Source organism: Molothrus ater, chromosome 3, assembly GCF_012460135.2.
Source record: "Molothrus ater isolate BHLD 08-10-18 breed brown headed cowbird chromosome 3, BPBGC_Mater_1.1, whole genome shotgun sequence".
Taxonomy (NCBI): domain Eukaryota; kingdom Metazoa; phylum Chordata; class Aves; order Passeriformes; family Icteridae; genus Molothrus; species Molothrus ater.
Genome location: NC_050480.2, coordinates 8,067,739 through 8,091,877, shown reverse-complemented (window position 1 = coordinate 8,091,877; position 24,139 = coordinate 8,067,739). Strand labels below are relative to the sequence as shown.

The window sequence follows — 24,139 nt, the reverse complement described above, 5'->3', positions numbered from 1 at the left end:
TCACTTTCCCAACCTGTTTCTTTCTTATGTTGCAACAGGGGAGGTCTAGATTAGGTATTAAAAAATATTTCTTTGGTGAAAGGGTACTTGGCATTGGGACAGGATGCCCAGGGAAATGATGGAATAACCAGCCTTTGAAACGTTCAAATAATGTGTGGATGTGGCACCTGGGGACAAGGTTTATTGGTGACACCGTAGTGCTGGGGTAATGGTGGGACTTGATGATCCTACAGGCCTTTACCAACTTTAATTGATTATATTTAATGATATTTTTGTTCCTAATTGACTTTGTTTTCATTGTATTAGGAATAAAAAGATACATCTACAGCAGCATTCTGGTCTGCCACCAATAATAACAAAACACTCAAAATAATAAAACAACAATTTAAAAAAGTGGCAGAACCCAGTATATTAAAAAAATTCACTTTACAGCTTTGCCAAGAAAATACACCTTTATCAGACTTTAAGCCTTTAACTGGTTCAGGGCCTGTAAAACTGCATAGACCTTAATTGCTCATGAAGCCTGTCCTGCAAAGGAATATCTTCTATTTCCCATTATGAGGATGGAAGCCAGAAAGTTTTTGCTCTTTAGCTTATCTTTTTTTTTTTTTTTTCCCCAGAATCTACTGCAACACAGAGAAAATAAACCCATGGACAGACATAAGAAACTTGTAAGTTAAAAATAATTTATTTTTTCCAATTTTGGGGCTTTGGTGAGCTGGGAGCATATAAAATTTCAAGCTTTATCACAGTCTAATACAAACCTATTTCTTATTCCCACCTCCAGGAGTGAGGAGATTGCCAGGAGTCATTTATCAGCAGGGCTTTGAGGGCTGCTCAACCTCTTGCCTATGAGCAGCAGCATATTCAGGGGAAAAGCACTTCCAGTTAAAGGAGAGCAGGGTCAAGACCAACAGCAAGGCTTTCCTCAAAGTTGTTTTGCATTTAATCATGTTATGCAGAAAGAAAAAGAAAAAAAAAAAAAAAAAAGCCAAGCACCATCTCCAGTGTGCTTTTTAGCCTTTTTTGGTGCAATCCTATTGATGAAAAACTGCTGTAGGCTCAGCAAGGATATGAGCCAAGCTGTTTGGTGACTTTAATGGAAGCATGATTGCAGTTGCATGGGTAATTGTGATAGCCCCATTATAGCCAAGTACTTAAACACACACTTTGCCTGAAATATATATAGGACTGATAGATAAGTTAGGTTTTACTTAAGGACATTTCTCAATTACTTAGGCGCTTGGAAAAAAAGCCACCACCCATACCAGGCCTGAAAATAACTTTCACAATGTTGTTGAAAGTGTCAATATGTTGAAAATAAAATTAATGGACAATTTTAGAGCTTGAGGATATCTACAGAGAAATGCAATTGGAACATCTTTAAAATGGCTAGCTATATGCATTTCAGCTTCTATGGAAAACTTCTCTTGAAGTCTGAGTTTAAAGACTGTGGGTTATAAACAGCCATCATATTTTTTACTGGTGTAATTATTCAAAGATGCCTCCTAGCTTAGCCTGAGCTTGCCATCATTGATTAAACTCTGGACACCAGTGGAAGATAGGTAAGAAGGTGGGAAAAACTGGTAGCTGGGGGTTGTGGTCCTAATCTCATGCTTACATTCACAACTCTAGTTTTTAACTTGATGACATTGTAAATAGAGTGATTAATAGACCTCTGTTATGTGCAATGTACACATTTAACACTGCGGGTCAGGTAAACTAGACAACATAAATTAACTATCTTGGAGGCAAGTTTACACCATTGGAGCATCTGGTCCTGAATCAATTTGTACAGTTGGCAGGAAGCCAGTACAAGTCTTGTTTTAAATTCAAGAGAAAAAAAATAATATTCAATTTTTTCACTTAACTCTTTATCACGTTGAGTTTTGCTTAAACAGGTTCTCCAAATCCAAAGTGACACAAAATACCTCTAGGAGTCCTGTCTGCTTTTGCCTTTTCATAACCAGCATTCACCATGTGGTGCAATGGAGTTCTGCTTGGCACACTGGTTGTTTTTCAGGAAAGAAAACTGCAGAAAATGGGTTCATCAGTGCAGCAGATAAAGCAGCTTACCCTTTTTTGGCCTGCCTCATAGAAGTAGCACCCAGGATATAATGCTCTACAGTTACACAAAATCATTTTTCTGAAGACTCTGAGGCATTAATTCTTTATCATACCTCACTGCAATGAGGTAGGAAGGGGAACAGCCAAGGGAGAAGGAGAAACAGAAGAGTCAGTGGCTTTGTAGTGAGATTCAGAGTCATTTATTGATCATCCCTAATTTCTGCCTCTGAAGCACTCACGTGGGCATCAGAGCAAGACAACCACATGCACTTACCAGTCTTCCACTGACTGCTGCAACACCAAACTCCAGTGGCTCAGCTCACCACAGGCACCCAGCAAGCACCCAGCCTCCACCTTCTGATCTGGGAAGCACAAGCAAAGCCAAATGGCAGAGGGAAGGAGGAAGGGAAGACACAGCCTTGTGGTCAGGAGGATGAAATGTGCACAGAGGGCCCTGGAGAGGTGTAATAAAGGCACTGGGCAGAGCAGGGATCACGAGATCAGGTCCCTGTCAGTGATCAAGCACAGGCAGCTAATGCTCCAGTGCATGAAAAAGTCCAGGAATGTCCAGGACACAGTGACAAAAACCCAGTTTGGGAATCAACAGGTTTGATCAGAATGCTTAGCTTCCCAATCAGAGGTATTAAGATACCTAAGTCAGTTAGAGTCAGATAAAGTCAGACACATTCAAAGGCAATAAATCCTACCCTGCTAATAACAGGGCCTAGAAATTTTACCCTTTTGTTTTCCCTAAAATGAATTAAAATTATAAAAATACTCTCAAAATTTAAATCATCCATCTTTTTTTCTTTTAGAATTTTAATTAAAGATGCTTACTGTGGCAGGCTGCACTTAGTAATGGAACCCAGTAATCTTTATACATCAGCACAGAATCATAGAAGGGCCTGGTTTGGGAAGGACCTTAGAAGTTCTCTAGTTCCAATGCCCCTGCCACAAGCAGGGACACCCCCCTGGTGTTTCTCATCAGGTTTCTCACAGCCAGCCCCATCCAGCCTGGCCATGAACACCTCCAGTGAAGGGGCTGCCCACAGCTTCTCTGTGCAACTTGTGCCTCACCACCCCTAGAGCCAAGAATTTCTTCCCAATATCTAACAAAACCAGCTTAAGGCCATTCCCACTATTCCTGCAGGCCAGCAAATTCATCAGGCATGATTTGTCCTTAGTGAAGGCACACTGGCAGTCACCAATTACCACATAATTTACCATGAGCCTTAGCATAGTTTCCAAAAGGACCTGCTCCATAAGGCACTGAGGGAAGGCTGACTGGCCTGTGGTTCCTTGGGTCCTCCTCTTTTCCCTTTTTAAAAATGAGGGTTATGTTTCCCCTTCTCCAGTCAGAGGGAGCTTCCCCAGAGTGCCATCACTTCTTAAATATGATGAATAGTGCCTTAGACACTTCCTTGGCCAGTTCCCTCAGGACCATGGATGTATCATATTAAATGTGAAACATTGCTGTTCCTATAATTTAGGTCATGAAATAAAAATGCCACCAGTGTTGTTACTTTAGGTTTTAATAATAATTTTCAATGACATGAAATAGTTTGATTACCACAACCTACCAGTGGTCAGTGATATCAACTCAGAAAAAATGCTTCACACTCTGAACAAATGGCACACAAAACTTACCTTTCATTATGCATTTTAATAACTGGAAGTAATTCAATTCTGATTTTTATACAACCAATTATACATTAACATGTACACATACTCAATTCCAGTCACAGTGTAACATAGTTTTGAATCTGCAGCAATATAAAATTAGTTCTACCTGTATATATATATGTGCAAGTCTGAATAAATCCTGAGTCATTTTAAAGTACTATTATTTAAATCCTGTAAATTTTAACTGATGCAAATAAAGCTCAGATTTTACAATTATTGTGAAGGAGCTATTTAAAAAACAATATATAGCACTTTGCATCAGCTTTATGCATAGCTAGAGCTCTGTACAGTGCACAATTTCCATTTCCAGTCTGAATGATGCTGAAAATCTGAAAAGATGCTGACCATGTTATTCAGTAACTATTGCTTCCTTTGCTTCTTTATTAATGGTGAATGATTTGTTCAGCCTCCAAACAACTAAGTGTGGAGGACTCTGACAGGGTTCAAATTATATTCTTCCTGCTGCATGTATTTTTGTAAGCATTCAAGCTACCCAGGCCCTTTAATTCTTCTGAGAAAAACTATACAATTATACAATCAATACTCAGTGTATCTAGAAGGGAAAGAAAATGAAACAACATTTGGGCACGATCATTACCTTAAACATGACACTATGCTATAAAGAAACAAAAGAGGAGCTGTTCTTTAAGGAACAGCTTGGACAGAAACCAAAAGGCCACTGGGAAACCCTCTGTCAGCATGACACACTGCCATGGTAAACACGAGATGCTCTCGAACAAATTATCTGAGAAAATGGGAAGGAAGCACTGCTGCCAAGAAGGGGATCCAAACTCATTACCAGAGTCAGAATCTTTGTACACTATTAACAGAGCAACTTACACAAAAATGTCTGTACACCCCATGCCAGGAGAATGCAGGCACTGCCTTGGGAGCTGCCAAAGGACATAGGTCTCCAGTTGGGGCTGTTTGGATGTTTCCAGGTATGGAGGAGACACAGGTTTTTTTTTCTTTCCCTCATTCCTCTTGCACAAAAGTGAAGGCACCACTCCAGCTATACTCCTCCAGCATAAGGATCCTGGCCCAAAACTTAGCTGGTCCCATGGCTGCTGTAGTCAAAAACGCCTTTCCTGAAGAAGGGTGAGAATTCACAGATGGTGTATTTTGACAACGTTAGCCCCACTTTGTCAATGTTCAGTGGAGATGATGGAGATTTCAGCATTGCAGAGAAGAAGCTCCTGAGGTATTTCTGTGGGATGAAATACAAAATGTCATAAGGTTTACTTGATCAAATTTATTACAACCACTTTGGAAAATTAAATGAACAGCAAAAAACCCTAAAAATATTTCCATGGGATGTAAACAGTCCTTTCAATAACCATCAATATTTATAAAACAATCTAGGGAAATGTCTGTATTAAGCTCAAGAAAAGCAGAAAGGAAGTATTTTCCACTTCCTTCTTATGCCCAGCTTGGCAACTCTTTTATTCTGTGGTTGCATGATGCTTCCTAGTTTATTCTGCAGTCAGAGAATCATGACATGCTAATAGCATTGTCTAGCATTAGCAAACACAGCAGGTGCAAACCTCAGATCCATGCTGCAGGATATTCACCACATAATACACAAAAGGACTTTAAAAATCTTTCCCTCATAAAGCTTCCACAGTCCTTGCATTGATTGGGGTTTGTTTTGATGATGGCTATCTGCAGAAAGATTTGCATGAATTCCATATTATGTCAGAACCTACCAGTATCTTTTCATTGAGTTGCCCTCAAAGTTCCCTTTCTGGTTTGGCTTTTTTTTTGGGAGAGGTTGTTTTGGTGGGTTTTTTTCTTTCTTTTTTGGTTTTTTTTTTTTTTCGTTTTACTAATGAGAAGCACATGGGAGACACTTCCTTTCCTTCCCATAAGTTAATGTTCACCAACCACTTGCAAACTGCAGTCACATTTGTACCTAGAGAAATTGGGGGATGTACATTAACACAGTTTTCACAAACCTGAAAAAGCTTCCATTATATGTGGGTTCATTTAGATGCAACTTTCCAGGTATGTGTGACTTAATAACTTAAAATTTTTGAACTTTTGAACAAAACACTAGGTAAAAGGTTTGATCAGATAGACATTACAAATGCATCCAGTGTCACCCAAACACCTGCAAGGGAAATCTCATCTGGAGCACAGGGATAAACTCCTTTTCTGTACTACAGACTGACCACAGAAAGAGAGAACTTTCACATCATTCACTGGTCTTGCATTCCATGGGAAATATATTTGCAAGCCAGAGAAGCACATTCTCCTCTGAAGAACACAACATTTAGTTATTTGAATGCAGAGCTTTGGGGTCAGGGAAGTGGTTTGTTCAGGAAACTGTCCTAATTATTCACTCATTTCTCAAGAATAATTCCTTCAAACTATAACAATCTGCTATCTTTTTAAGAAACCACCTGTTTCAATATTAAAGAAAGAAGAAGAACAAACAAAAAATAGCAAACAAAAAAAAAAGCAGCTGAAACAATAACTATTCTCTTGGCAGAAATGATGAAACTTTCTATTTCATTCAGACCTGCCACAGGTTGTATTAATGTTCATGAAAAAAATTGATTACAAAAATGCCTTTAAGATGAACTGCAATAGACTAAGAGGTAATTTAAAGTGGAAAAGAGAGAAACATTTTTCATAATTAGTCCTCAAAGGAGGGTTCTTTACAAAAAGTCCCAAAACAGTAATTCCTGCAGGATGAATATGGTAGAAAATGAAATGTAAAACACACCATTCTGTTAGTGTTTTAGCACTGTGCTGAAAAGTTACTGCAATAATTCTAGTTTATGACTGCCAAAGGCTCAAAGGTACCAAAATATCTCACTGGACACATCAAAAGACCTACTGCATTCACCTTGGTATGTATGGCCAGATAATTGACTGTCATGCCTTTTCTTTAGAGCCATTACTCATTGTTTTGGCATGATAGCTCTAATGGCAAAGTAAAAAATCCCTCTGCTCTAAGCATACACTTATATGACACACAAGGAACAGCAGGTACACTCCTTTTCCACATCTGTGCTCCAGAGTAGAGTGAATATCACAGATTTTTGAACACAAAAAAGATCCTTGGGAAAATGGCAACAAGCAGACACGAACAGATAACGATGGAATTAATTTTGTATGAAGGTTTCCTGCCATATGGCTTGACATTATAGCTCTTCAACAACCACCTCTGAACAAATTAGCCATCTTCTAAAACCCAGATCTGCATTTACACCCTGGTATGTTAACACAGCCCACAGCTGCTGTGCCCTTGACACAAAGAAGCTGTTGCTTCATTGAAATACAGGCTGCTCTGCCCAAAGATGCTGGCTGGGAGTGTTCTCCTGGAGTGAGGAAACAGTGACTGATGCCACAAGTGCTCACATCACAAGCAGTGATCAAAGAGTTGTGGGCACTACAGGGGAAGGCTGCTCTGTCCTGCTGGCTGCAATGGACAGCAAAGTGGAAAAAGTGACAGGACAAAAAGAAGAGTGATCCTTGCAATGTATGGAAAGATGCTTCCCAAACTCAGATGTGACAAGGAGAGGATGAGAGTCACAGCAAGCTGGGAGAGGGGCAGGAGCACATCAACACCAAGTGCCACAAATGACAAAAAGTTCCTTAGAGATCCAGAAGAGATTCAGCATGGACTTTGTTCAGCCCAGAGGCCACTGCAAGCAGCTGGAGTAGGAGCAAGGTCAGATGAAAGGATCTCCTCTACCAGCACTCAGTGGAGAGGAGCAGAGCTGTTTCCATATCTTTTGTATTAAAATCCATTTCCAGCAGCAGATACAACATTTGTCTATTTACAGAACTCTTTTGATGTGTCCTTGAAAAAAAAATTCTTAGCAGAGACTGGCAAGTTCAGGATACCTTCAAAGGTCTAAATTTTATACATATTAATGATGTAATTTCCTACTGATGGCAACATTGTCCCTGGCATGCAAATCACTGTTTAACAGCTACTAGGTTTGTATGATTATCTAGGAAAGAAAAAACTAGTTAACTGCCAAAATATTCCAACATGCTTGGTTTTATTACTCATTTTTGTTTGTTAGACTCTGGCCATTTGTTCTGGATTATTTAGTCTGGTAATCAGTGTTCTTCCAAATGCACTTTGGAGTTTCATTTCACTAATAGCATTTGACCTGCTATGCTGGAAAATATCCTAATGATACATTTGTAAACAGCTTGGTGCGAGGGCACAAGACCCTGGCACTGTAACAGAGGTGTAAAATGGGCAACTCATACATTGATCATGTTGGTTGTTCTGGCTAAACACACACTCAGAACACCAGCTCAGAGAGCAGAAATACTCTGCATGTACAAAACAAGGATAGAAAGCTGCCACTGTCATATTTTCTGAAATTCCTGAAACCCTTCACCAGGATTTCTTCTCCTGGGAAGCTGAGAAGCCTCAGAGAAAAAGGAAATAATATTATCTCAATTGCTTCTCCTGTGTTTTGCTGCTTTGGAATGTGGTCTGGAGATTGTTTATCCAACAGGTGGTTGTTTGATTGGTTTCATGTGAATTGTTTTAACTTAATGACCAATCCCCATGAGCTGTATCAGGACTCTGGAAGTAGTCAGGATTTTTCATGATCATTCTTGGTAACCTTCTGTCTGTATCCTTTCCCTATTCTTTAGTATAGCTTTAATATAGCATTCTTTCATATAATATAATAAATATAATATAATATAATATAATATAATATAATATAATATAATATAATATAATATAATATAATATAATATAATATAATATAAATCATATAATAATAAATTAGCCTTCTAAGAACATGGAGTCAGATTCTCAATTCCTCCTTCATCCTGTGGACCTGAAAATACCGCAGAAAGCCAGGTTAAAAACTCATCCAAAATAGGAAAAACAGTGCTGTTTGCCCTCTCTAAATGCAATACAACCTTCAAGCCCTCTAACTTGAAATTTATGACAACTGTACCTGCAAATTTTAACTCTGCAAATGAAACTAAACTGGAGAAAGTGGTATAAGGCCCAAAGGCTTTTCTTTCTTTACCTAGTCTGAGTAGTTTTCCCTCCCTTTTAATTATGTGAATAGCAAAATGGAAAGCATTTAAAAAGCTTATTAAAATCATTTTAATAGGGTTCACCTTTTTAGCAATAGGCCAGTGCTCATCTTGTGCTCAATTCATCAGCACAACAAAGTCATTCTAATCATTTCTGCACTACTTTGTGATGTGGGGACTTCATAATTTTATACATTTTAATGTAAAGCCATAACTTAATTTAAAGTTATTAAAGGTACTACAATCAAAAAGCTTTCTGAAATGTGCAAGTCTTCTTATCACCCTTTCAATTGTGGCATATTAAAGAGGAATTCAGTTCAGTGACATTGTTCTCCTAATCCATTGCTAACAGTGATAGCCTCAGAGACCAATAGCAGAGCTTAGCAAGAATTGGATTTTTCATTAAAATTTGGTGTGTTTAAAAACTCATCAACTCTGGTACTTTCAGAAAGTAAGAACACTTCAAGCTTTTGCTTTCATACTTCTATTTCTAGCAATTTCCTAAAAAAAAAGTCAGTGCTTAAAATACTTTAGAAGATACTTTTAAAATTGGCATTAGAATTACCACCTGCTAATATATGCCAGAGCTGAAAGCACTAGAAAGTTTAATAAGATAAATCTTACAAGGTTTTGGGGATTTTTTAGCCAACAGCTCCTTTTCTGTGAAACAATACCACCCTTTCAAGAGCTACATGTCAATTGGACAGTCAAAAGCTTTACCACAAGGTCATAGAAGATCACTGGTGACAGAGGCAGGACTTGCCATCTAATTTCTAACACAGGCTCCTCTCTCCCTTTAATATAGATGCTAGTTCCTCCCTGTACCAATCACATAATTATTCTGTTGACTAGTGTTAAGTGTTGCAGGCTTTAAATCAGATCTTGATTTGAATTATCCATAGAGCAAAGCATACACAGGTATCACAGCTCTTTCTACAGGATACAAATCTGATTACCAAAAAACCCCCAAAGCCAGACAGATTGAAGCACATTCCCTCAATCTAAAAAAACCACATTATGTTGTAATTAGGTATTTGCACAGTCAGCTCTTCCCAAGAAAGACTCTACCCCAAAGCAGGCAGACAGGCACAGGATTTGCTTCCAATCTGTGATCACAAAAACAAGGATCTGTTTAAAAGACAAGGCATGCAAAGGGAGCCTCCACGTAGTTTCAAGTCCATTTCTGGATTTATTAAATTTGAGCAAGCAGGGAATGAATTTGCAGATAGCAAGACTATAGAATATGAAGTACCATTGCTTTGGAGGACAGCAATCCAAAATTATGGGGGACCATACCAGATTACAACTAACAGCTTCACCTCCACCAATTCCAGATTCAGATCAATTCTCCATTCACCAGATATAACTTACTCAGAAACATTTTGGTCTTTCATGGGCTTTTTCTTTTCCTAATAAAGAAACCACGAAGCTTCAATTCTTTTCCCCAACACCTTGACATATATTGCAAGATATTATAAAGGAGATTTGAGGAAAGTAGGTGAGTAGAACAGCATGTGATGATATTCAATATCACAAGTGATATTTCAGGCCCCTCGGGAAGTACCTAATGTCACCTGTGGATCTGAACACATTTATCTCCTGCACATATCCTCAGATCATTCTGTGCAGTTGTGATTTCAGAGCAATGGGGAAAAGACTTACTGCATGGGAGACTACCTGGTGCCTGAAGGATCTTATTTCTGTGCAAAAACTTGGAGAGAAAATGTTGGTAATTATGATGGGATCACCTGGCCCATCATCTTCTGCTGAAAGACCCAGATGGCTGGGCTCTCCTCACAAAACACTCTGCAAAATTAGACACTGTCAAAGCTCTACAAAGGTTCCTTGAGGAGCCAAATTTGACAACTGCCTCCAGAATGTGACTGTCCCTGGTGCCAGAGACCTTGCTCAAGTTGTAGACAATTTGCGTACACACATTTTAGGAGAATGAAGACAGAAGCACATGTCTGAAAATGGCAAATCACCACTGCAATAGTCACATTGATGCTGGCTAATTTTTTGCCTTTTTTCTTTTATATACTCTCTGTACTTTTACACATTTATTTGTAGCTTTGTAGCCTATTATTGTATTCACAGCTGGTTTTCCCAGTATTCTTCCCTACCCTAATAGACAGAAAGATAGAACACATTCCAAAGCCTCTATCCTCTCTTGGTTCTTCTTAGGAACCAAGGCCAAGAAACAAACCTTTGGGACATATTTTTCATAAACTAATCTATTTTATATCCAAGGGAGGAGGATTTAGAAGGGGCTTTAACAGGGGGGAATTGCATCAGCACTTAGGTAACACCAGATATTCCACTAACTGAGCTGGCCCTGCCCACTCCAAACCCCTGTGTACAGCAGACAGACATGAAGTGTCTGTTGTGCGTATGAAATTATGTTAGGAAAGACTGTTTGGATTCATTCTGCCTTGAGCAAAGGCAAGCCTATCTGTGGGATTGTTTTTGCTCAAGGACCTGCTTACACTTGGTGGGTTAAGCAGAGGGCTGGGGAAACATGTTGTGCACCTCAGGGGGATTTGACTGTGGCTGAGAACAGCCTGTAAGGTTGGAATGTACCACTGGCTGCTGAATGTCACTGCCACTGCATATTTTAATTACCATGGACTTGTCCAGTCATATCAGTCATGGACCAAATGAACTCTGTCCATATCTGGGGGATGGTCAGTGACCAATGAAATTGTATTTGTATATAGTTATATGTAGGTATGTATAGATAGGCTATATGTGTAGATATGTTTACAGTTGAAATGTATTAAATGGGCATAAATCAGATGATATGGGATAAGGGGTAGAACATCCTGGGGTAATTCATAATGTTACTGTATTCCATATCTATCTGTGCCCCCCAATATTGCTACTGTATCATAAGAATACCAAAATGAGAACCCTGTGTGTGTGGCGGGGTCGTTATCATGGCTGCTTTTAGAACTGGCACTCTCAGGCAGCTTCCAGCTTTTTTTGCCATGGGGTATTTGCTTTGTGGGTTATCTGGTCATTGTTTAGACAATGGCTTTTCTTCTCTTTTTGGGTTCTCTTCTCATTTTTTTTCCTCAGCTCAGAAAGTTAGGAGTTTTGAGCTGCATTGGGGTGAATTCCACAGGCCACATTCCAACACTCCTTTGGGCATGTTTAGACGTACCTAAATTACTTTGGAACTAAGCAGGTAAGAATCAAGCTTCTTTAAGCAGCTAAATTGCACTAAAAAAAACTAGGACTTAGATTTTTAGCCTCTTGGGAAAGTCTCTCTATGTTTTTCATGCACAGCATGATGCAGATTCCTTGAATCAGAGTTAGTTTCCTCCAGAGCTGTACAGGCGAAGCAGATTTTACCTCTACAACTCCAGGAGTGCTTGAGTGACACTAAAATTTAATTTTACCCAAGGTGGTACTGAAATTTACTCAAATTCATATACCTTTTTGAATTTTCTTAATGTGCAAGCATTCTGAGAGATGCCAGTTATGATTCCAGGTGAAACTGCTCTCTCAGGTTTTCAAAACCCAAACTATTCATTATAGCTGTTTGGAACATTTTTCTGTGCAAGTCTAATGGCATGAGCACATTATGCTGAATTACTATTATGCCACATCAATTGAATCAACTTCTTAAGTCAGTCTACGTCCCAAATTACAATCTCATTCTGCCTATAATTTGTTTAAAATCCACAGGATTTCTTATTTCTTACAATGTCTGCATGGTAAAAGCTTACATTTATTGGCTTGAGGCAGCTCTAATGAAAACTGAATTGCAGGCTGGCAGGGAAGCAAATAAAAAGGCAGCAAGGGCTATGATTTACAGGTGGTCTATCAGTGTGAGTCTTCTTTGGAAAGTGAATGACCATTCTGAAAAGGAGCAAAACAGACCTGACTAGTGAAGGAAACCAATCTCTTCTCCAGAGTACAAGTCAGAACAATTCCTGTCAAAATTTATTTAGAAAGAACAACAGGACTGAATTTAGCCTGCATCCCTGGGCCAGCAGTGTGTCATCTGCTGGAGTGGGCTTGGCAAACACCTACCAAACAGCTGGACATGCATCTCCCTCTGCTTCCTCTGGTGAAATCCCATGCTGGAGGATGACTGATCCTCTTGCTTGGGAAAGGGTTAGTACCAGATTCAACCCAGTGTCCTTGGCTGACCACTCCTTTTATACATCTGCCCACATCTGTAGGTGCAGAGCCATTAATGGAGATGGTCATGAAGGTACACAACTTCAAAACTTGGTTTGTAGGAGTGTGTTGGGAAATTGAGTCCATCCTGAGAGCAAAACACATTAGGATATGGAGCTAAACTGGAGCTCAAACTATATGCTGCCCCACTTTCCAAACTCACTAAATCATGATAAAAATACCTCCTTATTTTCTGATACTCTGAAATATCTAAAAAGGAAAGGAAAAAATAAAAAGGCCTTTAAATTGCCAATCCTATTTAATTAACTGGTTGCAATGGAGATAAATATTTGATCACAAAAGATAATTTTTGAGGTAGGGACCTGAAGCTATACACCTAAAGAAAGAAACACCAAAATTCTTCTAAAGAGGGAGGATGTATATTATGCCAAGTTACCTCTAGGAAGCTCTGCAGAGCAAGGCTTCAGACTGATTTTGAATTAGGCCTAGAGTTTGAGCAAATGGGACCACACTTTCCATTCCTTTTGCATTCAGTAGCCTGTCAAACCAGAGCTTAAAATTAACTTATCCAGAAAAGAACAAAATAACCTCAGGCCATTGTTTCTTCTAAATGACCACCTTTATCATGTGTTTTGATTACAAGAATAATGTCTTGCATTGTTGTGGGCTAGCTGAAGGTCTACAGTATTTAATCAAAGCAACATTTTATTGGTATGGGATCAACAGCTGACCTATGCAAAGCTCTGCTTCTTTGTATCTAGTGACTGCAACCAATAAGTAAAATTAATTTTATTTATTCATTTTTTGAACCAACAGGGTCTCACACAAGCAACAGAGCCACCAAAAAAAAGGTTAAATGCTTTGCTGCTGAGAACTTCTGCAACTCCTCTTTGAGGGTTGATGCTTCAAAACCAGAGAAGCCATGTGCCTTAGGCTGCCCTAATGATGTGGTGACAGATGGGGACCTGACATGAGAACTTGCCCTCAGATGCTAACTGCAAAGTCTGTCTGCCAGCAAGACTTCAGAGCTGTTGCTGAAAAGCAGTTGGTTTTGTTCTTAAATTTTGCAGTGGTTACTAGAGGATTTGAAAGGCACCTGGTGAAGACTGACTACACCTAAATTAGAAAATGATCTATGACATGGATTTCATGTAACTGATATTCACAATGAGGCCCAGCCACACACACTCTTCTCTTGTCTTTGTGGATGAATCTGTGCTCTTTCCTTCACTGATCCTACTGCATCCCTATTCCTCTAGTGGAAAATTAAAGCCATCACTCCAAGATATTGCATTCTGTAGCTCAGACTATGGGTATGAAACAATCCTCTCTAGGATTATCAAACACCAACATTTGCAGTGGTTTGCTTCTGCACCAGCAGTGCTACTGGTGTGCATTCATACCTGGGAAAAAAGAGATGAGTTTCCTTTTATTTTCCAGTAAGTATCAAGCTGTATTCTGAATGTGTTCTGAAGTCCATCTTACCACCTAAATGCTGCTAAGAACAGTAATTACCACCACACTGTCACAGGCAAACATTCATTCTTTAAGAGCCAGGCTGGTGAGCAGCTGCATAAAGCTCCTTTTAGAAAGCTTTGGCATTAGGGATGTTGGAAGCTGATGCCTGTGTCTGATAATTTCCTTTTAGTGGTCACTTTGAACAAACATCTATACAGCAGCTTTGTGACTAGTGTCATTCAGGGAAAAAAAAAAATCAAACAGAAATGGTAATTCTAACCCCACTTGATAGGGTTTTTGCAATACAGACATCAATTCACCTATAACTAGCACAGGTTCTCTCAGTTAAATACATTTAGGAATGGGGCAGTGAAACAAAGACTTATGGGGAGCACTAATGAAGTTCATGCTGAATGTTCAGGTGATGAATAATCTAAAATCACAGTAAAATGTTTCTGTTCTCATGACTTCAAGGAAAACCTCAATGTCTGAAGCAGATTCAAACATTCTGTTTGCTCAAATTTGTTGACAAATATTTTGAGGGTTTTTTCCTTCTCAGACGTTTCTATTGCTGGCTTCCACTGAGGTATTAATTCAAATACTAATAAGACACTTAAATAACAAGAATCAATCCAACTTCAAGAAAAAGGTGCTATTTCCATTATTTCATCTTTTCCTTGAGAACCAGATTCCTGGAGCCATCTCAGCATAATGTTACTTTTAAAGGGGAAACATGACACAGCTAAATTTACAGCCTTATTAAAAAAAAAAACCTAGGAATCATCACCTCCAGAGGAACTCAAGTGAAAATACAAACTAAAAACTAAACAAAGGATTTGACTTCTAAGTTAACCTAATTTTGGAAGGTTAATTTTGGCTGAAGGTAACAGCAATATTTCAGCCAGTTCAGCGTCTACAATACTTTCCCCAGACAGTTTTCCAGACTGGACAGCAAAATTGAATTATGCAGCTCATTCAAGATTTATTTCTGCCTCCTGCATTAACACCTATCATTGAAATCCTCACTGGCAGACATCAGGAAGTGAGGACAATTACATTATTAATTTTAAAAAAATTGAGCATGTCTATCTTTTAAAGAGGTTCAAAGTGCCAAGAAAAAAGAAGAGCAGAGGCAATGCCAGGAAGATGTATATGCTTCTACAGAACTCAACACAGGATCACATTACTGTTAACAGGCTGACTTTTACTCCCTGAGCTCTGTAAGAGGCAGCAAAAGACAACACATGACTCCTACTGACTGTTGAGCTTTATTTCTAGATCCCAGATCACAGGATATTCTGAATTGGAAGTGATCCATAAGGATCAAGTCCAACTCTTAATGGAATGGCCAGTCTGGGGATGGAAGCCACAACCTTGGTGTTATCAGCACCACACTCTAACCAACTTTGGATACCTAAAAACCCCACCAGAGATTTTGATTCTTTCTCCCTTTGCTGACTGCAAACCAACCTGGGGAAATGCAGCCCTGAGAATAGGGAAGAGGAAACAGGGAACAGAGACAAGGAGACATTGTGAGGCTTGGGTCAGTTTTTGTTTTCCTTTAAGCAATAACCTGTTTGGATTTTGTTGGCATAAAAGTTGTTTTTTGCTACACTGCTAACAGCAAGGGCAAGAAAGAAAGTCCATGAAAGCAACGCTTCTGACCAAAGATTCAAGAAACACAGCTCAATCTGCTATGTCAGCTTAGACTCCTCCCCAGTTTCTCTGGCTGCACAATGGGAAAACAGGCCTAAAAATAATCTTCATTACTACAGCAAAGCATGAGTTTAAGAGAAGAAGAAAAAAAGAAAAGTCAGGGGAATGGTATGATACAGAAACACAGTATCCATAGAAGCTGGGATTTCAGGAAAATTTCTTTTTAGTGTCATCCACAGACCTAGCAACTCACCAAAGAATTAAAGATACTTTGCAGTTAAAACAGGAATAGATACATTCACTGACTCTTGTGGCAAGTAGTTCCTTTACAAAGCTTTTCCTTAAAAAAATATGAAAAAATGAATATACATCATCTGAATTCACTTTAAAAAAGGATCCTATACTCTTATCTACTGATTTCTATTTGCAAGAAAGGATAGATACACAATAACTTCTGTTCATTAACTTTACTCAGAAGAATTCTTGCCTGTGTCACTTAAGGCAGATTTAATCAAGCAAGGTTGGTTCTGAAGTGAAATTACAGTCTTTAAACTGCAAAACAATAAATTTAGAGTTTTGCCCTGCAACAGGTCCCTGATGAAGAGCTAAATTAATAGATTACAATAGGGTGTTTTGGGTAGATAATTTTAAATACAATTTAGATGTTTTCTCTTAAGATGTATATGTAAAAACATGCACATTATTTTCCAAAGCTCTATGGTAATGTCAAAAACAGTTCAAAAGACTTGATATTATACCAACAAACACCAAAGCAAAAGTGTTTACAGTGCAACTACATATCATGCTGGAGATCAAAGTTGAGTTCTCAGGTTCATCTCACACAAAAATACTTCATGTAATGTGCTTTCCTACAAACAAGACAATGTGAAGCTTTCAGTTAGTTAGCATTTGTACCAGCTAGGATAAATAAAAGAACTTAATGTCATACACAAACCTTGAGCTTACTTAAAAATCACAATTATAATAATTTAGGGCTCTCTGGATTCTTTTACTCCAAGTGATTTCACCTCCATTATGATTAAATATGCCCACTTCTAAACCCAGGCTGAAATATGGTAGCACTACATCTCAATCTTCAAACAAAACAAACTCCACAGCAGCCAGTCCCCCTGATTCTAGTTGTCTAGAAAGGTACCAAAAACCCACTGCTCTTCTCAGTACTTCTATTGTGGCAAGAATCCTAGAGATGATATGTAGGAAAAACTAAATTCTTCCTAAACTGTCTTGCAAAGGGAGAAATCTAATTAGGCACAAGGAACTGCAGTTGCTAAGAGATGACCTGTGGGAAGCACTGAACTACCCAAAGCTATTTCAATGAAAGAAGTTCAGAAAAAATGATATGGAGTTCCAGCCTATTTAAGATGCATGAATACCTAATGTAAAAAATGTGTAAAGAAGAGCAGAGCAATTTCTTTATCACCACCACTAGGATGACTGCTCTGCTAATAATCTTACATCAAAGAATATTTGTTCAGAACACTTACTGGACTGGTATTTCAGGCTGTCATTTATTTTTAGTCAATAAAATTAGCTCAATAAAATTGGTCTGCTAGCTGTACTTTGCTTTTTCTAAAAATGCTGAATTATCCATTAGCTCTTGACTAAGCAAGTGGAACAACCAAACAAGCTTTTATACCCTCCTACAGCTGTACCAACACATCAGCTGTGAAGCTGGAAACAGATTGCAAAGGGTTTTCAGCAAATCAAGGAACAGGATCAGGTGTGAAAGTCAACTGAATACACGCCACGATTCTATTTGATACCAAGGTGTAACACTCTCACCTTCCACCTGCCCAAATTCCCAAAAGCCAAGGATCCAAGTCCCTCAGAGAGACAATCCCTCCAGTTTAATTTACCACTCCCCAGTTACACCCTGATGTACACCCAAGGCTCACACCAGACTGAAGGCCACAAGGCATGGACAGCCAGTATTTGAAACAGGACTGGTGCCTGGGCCATCTGCCACTACTGTGGCATAACTGCAACTTTCACAGCACAGCTCAAGAGATTCTTTGAGCCTTCAAAGCATTACATGGCTTTGGAAGCCATCACTGCTTAGGTGGTTTCTCTCACTCTTCCCAAGGAGGCTGCAGCTGGGTGAGCTCTCCAGCTATGGGCAAAGCCGAAGCAAACCACTGCAAAATACGTAGTGAAAAGAAAACACTGCGATTAGAGATCTAGACATCAGGAGGTTTTGATCAGCCTGTTGCATTCAATTCCTCATGGCAAGGATAGTAACATTTGCTTGGCTCCCCATCCTCTTTATCTGGTTTGCCCTTAGCCACAGGGGATCTTCAGTTCCTCACCACCGTGACTACTTAGTGGAATGGCCACACAGCAAAACATATTCATGTGAACAGTTGCCATATATTCTTATGCTTGCAAAATATATAGGTAATAAAGTTTTAAAAACCTAACTTAGTTAAAATAGATACAATATAATTTTAAATTAAAACCTGGCTGTAAATTGTCAGAGTCATATTTTCTGGAAAAATCCTCTTGCCCAGGATTCTTCTCCTGGGAAGCTGAGAAGCCTCAGAGAAAAAGGAAAACAATATTATCTCATTTGCTTCTCTTGTGTTTTGCTGCTTTGTAATGTGTTTGGAGATTGTTTACCCACAGGTGATTGTTTCATTGGATTCTGGTGTGAGTTGTTTTGACTCTTTGGCCAATCAGGGTCAAGCTGTGCTGGGACTCTAGAAAGAGTCACAAGTTTTCATTATTATCTTTTAGCATTCAGTAAGTATCCTTTCTGTATTCTTTAATATAGTTTAGTATAGTATTTTTTAATATAATATAGTATCTTAAAATATTAAATTAGCCTTCCAAGAACATGGAGTCAGATGCATCATTCCTTCCTCCATCTGAGGAACCCCACAAACACAAGAGTAAAGCTGTAAGTACTACATGGCCATGATCAAAGCATTGCTATACACAGCATATATTTTAACATTAAAACATATATATTTTAACATTAAAACATATATATTTTAACATTAAAACATATATATTTTAACATTAAAATCATTACAATAAAATCTGTTAGTAAATCAATGAAAGGTCAGAAAGATTAAGAGATTAATTTTTTACTGGTACAAAATATGCAAATTGAGTACTAGACTGGAATATGGGCATGCCTTTATGGTATCTATTGAGGATGTGAAAGAAAAAAATATTCATTTTGTGCTTCATGTAAGACAGCCTGACATCAGAAGTCAGGGGGAGGATGTTTTCAAAGAAAAGGTGAAGTCCGTAGAAAAAATTCAAGCCACCTAAGAAAAAATTCCAGTTGTAAGCAATCTACTTTTATATTAATTTCTCTAAAGCTCTACCTAATGCTATTTTAGCTCTACAAAAAATATAATTCTTAATGACTTGCATGCTCAAGTAATCCCCATGTTTCTGCAATATAGTTGCAGGCTGTACAGCTCAGTCTTTGATCATGCCTCTTCTTCCCCAAAACCCCACCTCCTTCCCCTGGGCTGCAGTAAAACATGCATTAACATAGAAATAAAAAGACCTAATGTGTTCAAAATCATGCTATCCACACAGCACTGTAGAACTACCAAAACAACTCAAACCCTCAAATTCAATAACTTGTCCACAATAAAATTAAAATTTTTTAATTAATTGAAAGAAAAATAATACGTTCACAAAGCTGGGTTACAGAATAAAACTGTATTTAGATGCCTAAATATAGCTTTAGTTCTGTCATGAGATATTTGGATATACTATGATAAAATGGTAAATCTCCAACTAACAGACTGCATTTAAAATAGCAGTAATTTTTTTTAATCTTGTCTTGCACAGACACCAGCTGTCTACAGAGAACACTTACCTCACCCACCACCTTTCCCCCTTAAATAAATCTGTTCATATCTCCTATGAACATCTCTAAAATTTTCCATTTTATTTTTTCTAGATTAGGAATAATTTATTTCTTAAGAGATGTTTCCTCACTTTGCAATGTACTGCTGCCATCTCCTGTGTTAAACGAGGCAGCAAGTAACTTGGTGCTTACAAACAAGCTATTTAATGTTGATCATGTGGGAATGGCTTCTGTTGGTCCAGCAGGGAGTACTCCTCCCAAACACACAGCAGAAGCCTGTAAAAAATTGGTATTACCTCTAAGTGACACCGTCGTTCTGCAATCACTCGCTCATCCTTGTTCCCAAAGAGCTTCTTTGGAGGGAATTCTAAAGTGGCAACCTGGAAGACATTAAAGGATGAATCAGCATCAGAAGTGATAAGCTCAAATGAGAAAATTCTGTTTAGAAAGCAACTAGGAAGAATAAGAAATTGCCAAATATTCATGAGCCACACTATACGCTATTAGTAAATATCACATTCTACATTACTACTGAGGTTATTGTGATCTGCTCTGTACTACTGCTAAGATAAAGATGCATTTTGTCATCAGAGAGTGACTGAAAGAAAATTTAGGAATTGGACCCCCACTGTTTACCCAAAGAAATATTAAAAATTTGCAATCCAAATGTGATGTGATAGTATCATTTAGGAAGTAAGAACAATTTCTGCTGGAAAGTGTATCTTAAAAAACTGCATTTAGTCTCTTAAAATCTGTGGTCTCCAACATGGTAGTGTAATTTGGTAGTACATTATGGTAGTTCAATTTGTTTGGTTATATTCTATCATAAATGTAAGATTATTTGATCTAAGAAATATCACTGAAGTCATGTTCTGGGAGATGCATTGCTGGGCTACAGCCAACACCTGACCTGAAGCTGCTGTTTTGCCCTGAACTAACACTTCTTGTAACTCAGCTGCAGCTCAATGCCATTCAAACGTGTGTCCACGCTGGGAGCTGACAGCTTCAACTTCTGAAGAGAATTCACACATGCAGGCAAAATCCTGCTTGATCACACTGAAAATGAGAAAAAAAGCAATGGCACAACTGCTAAAAACAACAATTCAGATCTCTACTTTTAGTTCTTCTAGAGAGGTGTTCAAAGCTATCTCCTCATTTCTTTTTCCATCCTATGGGGGAAGGGGGGCAGGGAGAGAGAGAAAGAGAGAGAGAGAAGGAGGGAGGAAAGTGCCGCCCCTTTTTGTATACCAATAAATAAAATGCTTGAACTAATTAAAGCCAGCTATGTCTGGAAAACACACAAAAGGCTCAAGAGCTGGTAGCAAGTACCACTGGACTTGGTCTGCTAAGCCACTGGGAACAATGCAGGAGAAAGCAGGTCCTCTCCCCATAAATTGTGTTTGCACTTGAAGATAAATCAAGCCCATTTTTTTCCCCAGCACTCACATCATGAGATAGAATAATGCAACCTCCCACTGGAATTGCTGGAGTTGTTTTGCAGGTAAATCCCTCTGTAAAATTGCCTCCTGCATTAATTCCCAGGCTGTTTGATGATATTGAACCAGTAAAAAAGATGCATCATTTTCTAGGCTATCAGCACATACAGGACTGCAGAGAATTTACAGCTGGTTACGGGGAGCAGACATATACTGATTTAAATAAGGAGCTCCATTATTAACGTTGAATGTGAGCATCTTTAAAATACAGAGGAATTCTGCAATACAAATGATTTATTCCCACTCTCTGGTTCAACTCCAACTTCGACAATTTTAAAGAAATGTCTAGACATCTTAAAATGATAAAAGTGATGCGGGGCACCAGAGGACATTAAAGAGATGTCTGCTCTCCATCAATCTTGCCAGTATGTCCCAATTATATTCCTCAAATTTCTCCAACCATATTCTTCTCAGTGTGCCTGCTTCTTCACGCTGGCAGGACAAACAGTACACAACCAAACAGTTTTGTATTATAATGTCCTGGGGACTTATTTTCACTGCATTATTCTCTTCTTCACCTGTAAATTATTCTAAGTGCTAATATTTTCAAGGACTTCAAAATCCCACATCTGCAGAAATTGCATTTTACCAAATAGTACTGCATCATGACAAAACCAGGAACAAGCAAGGTAAAACAACTACCACCACAATCTCCTCCTGGCCATAAGGAGATTGTTTTTTATACTTATTTGCGAATAAATACTTTCATTATAGAATTTTAAAGTAGTGTCTATTAAAAACCAATTTGCACAATGAACCTACCACTACAGCATCCTCAGACGTACTCTGTGGAGTCAAAGCAAGGTCTTAAATCAGGAAAGATTTCCTTATCTAAATTAAGTTCCATCTGAACAGGAATTTGGGGACTAATTCTACATAACTTTGGGATGAGCAAGCTGTTTTCCTAAGCTTTCTGGGTGTATCTTAGGAAAAAAACAGCTGTATTTTAAAAACCCAATGTGTTTTGTTGAACAATTTCAAACAGAAATAGCTACTCACATTGCTTTAAACACTTCTTAACTCCCAAATCACTACCATGCACATATCTCTGAAACCAAACCAAAGTCCATTACTAGAGTCATGAATTTAACATGCAAGACAAAGGTCTCAGCCAGTAAACTTTGCTCTGCAATGTTCAAAGTCATAACATGTACCTATATGAAAATCATGAGTTTATTGCTGGTCAAGAAGTGGGAATCTGCATACTTTGTATGTAATAAAAGCCACCAGAATGTCAATGTGCCAAACTATTCTTGACATGCATATATAAAGTTAATATGTTTGTAATATGCCAGTGTGTGTATAGAATATACCTATTTATACATGTATGTCATTTGGAAGGATTTTTTATCCTGCAGAGGTATGTTATAAAGGACTAATCAATTACTGCAGATGGCATCTCTATGGGGCCAGTGACATAAACCTCAGGCCTGCTAGAACATTTCTGTGTCCCACACTTTCCCAGTGGTCTCCTGGCTCCTCTTTTAGCCAAATGATTAGCAGATGGCTATCTCACAAATAAAGCACAAAGACCATTTCCATCACACAACAAATGCCCACCCATCTACATGACAGAAAATGCTCCAGTCACAAATTTCATCTTCACTTTAAAAACTCAGTTATTTCAATGGGTTCTACTCCACTACATGTCCACAGTCTAATGCCCACCAAAATGAGAAAGAGACATTCACAAATCTGCAGACTTGAGTTTCAGGCTATCCAAACACTTAATGCAAACATGACAGCACTAGTTCCCACCTACTTTGCAGCTTGAAAATTATCTTTGCAACATAAGAAATGGACACATCCTCGCAGCGAGGTGAATTGTGCAGGTCTCTATATGACTGAAAATTCAGTGCAATAGGAAGCCAGTCCATTGTGCTATATTTTTTATAAAAAAAACACTATTAGTATATTTACCAGAGATAGTGTGCTTATTATGTATATATATATAAATATATATACATAAATATATATATAGACATATATACACATACATATATGTATATACACACACACCCCACTGATCTTTGACACTCTGACTTATTACTTTAATGCAGGGAAAAATATATTGGTGCAAGAGCCCCACAGATATACAGAGTGACAATAAAACATCCTTATCCCATCATAATTTTGGTTCCTAAAGAGATGAACTAGAAGCAGCTCAGCAACACAAATACACTGAAGTAATGATAAATGTTGCAATAACTCTCTATAAAAATCCTCTGTCCTAAAGTACTATTTGATATACAGACTCTGAACATAATTGTGTGAGATTCAGCAAAGCAAGGTTCAATAGAATTTCGAGGTTTATTTACAATTCCTTATTCATTTAAGCCAAAGTGCAGCAGCAAATATTTCAATAAATATTTCAGATTTTGCTATTAGTGCTGCTACAGCACCTTTACTAAACTGTACAGTAAGTTCATTGGAAATAATCACTGTTACAGGTTAATGCACACAGTACAGTATGTGACTGAGCAGCATTTGTTCTGGCACTGAAATATGTAAGAGGTCTTGCAGGTATGGATTTTGCATCAAGATGTTTGCCTGGGCTCAAGCACTCTTAAGGGAATTTCACACTATCCAGATTCAGGAGTATAAATTATTCTTTCAGAATTAAATGTTTGTGTACCCTCTGGCCCAAATGAATTCTTCAAGGGTCTCACCTTGATGACAAGATGAAGATTTTGAGACAATGCAAAGAGTAACAGTGGAACTGGACAGGCAGTAAGGGAAATCATTCTCCTTC

General features: G+C 38.3%; 1 protein-coding gene across 3 annotated transcripts in view; it reads right to left on the bottom strand.

Annotated features, from left to right (window-relative positions):
• Positions 1 to 3,581: 3,581 nt before the first annotated feature.
• Positions 3,582 to 24,139, bottom strand: part of KIF16B (kinesin family member 16B) — a 139,587-nt gene continuing 119,029 nt past the window's right edge. For all 3 annotated transcript variants that reach the window (XM_036381065.1, XM_054514391.1, XM_054514392.1), the window contains 2 exons: positions 20,188 to 20,271; positions 3,582 to 4,957 (listed from right to left, as the gene is read on the bottom strand). In XM_036381065.1, coding sequence (XP_036236958.1) covers positions 4,799 to 4,957; positions 20,188 to 20,271 — 243 coding nt within the window. In that variant the 3' untranslated portion in view covers positions 3,582 to 4,798. The remainder of the gene's footprint in view (positions 4,958 to 20,187; positions 20,272 to 24,139) is intronic.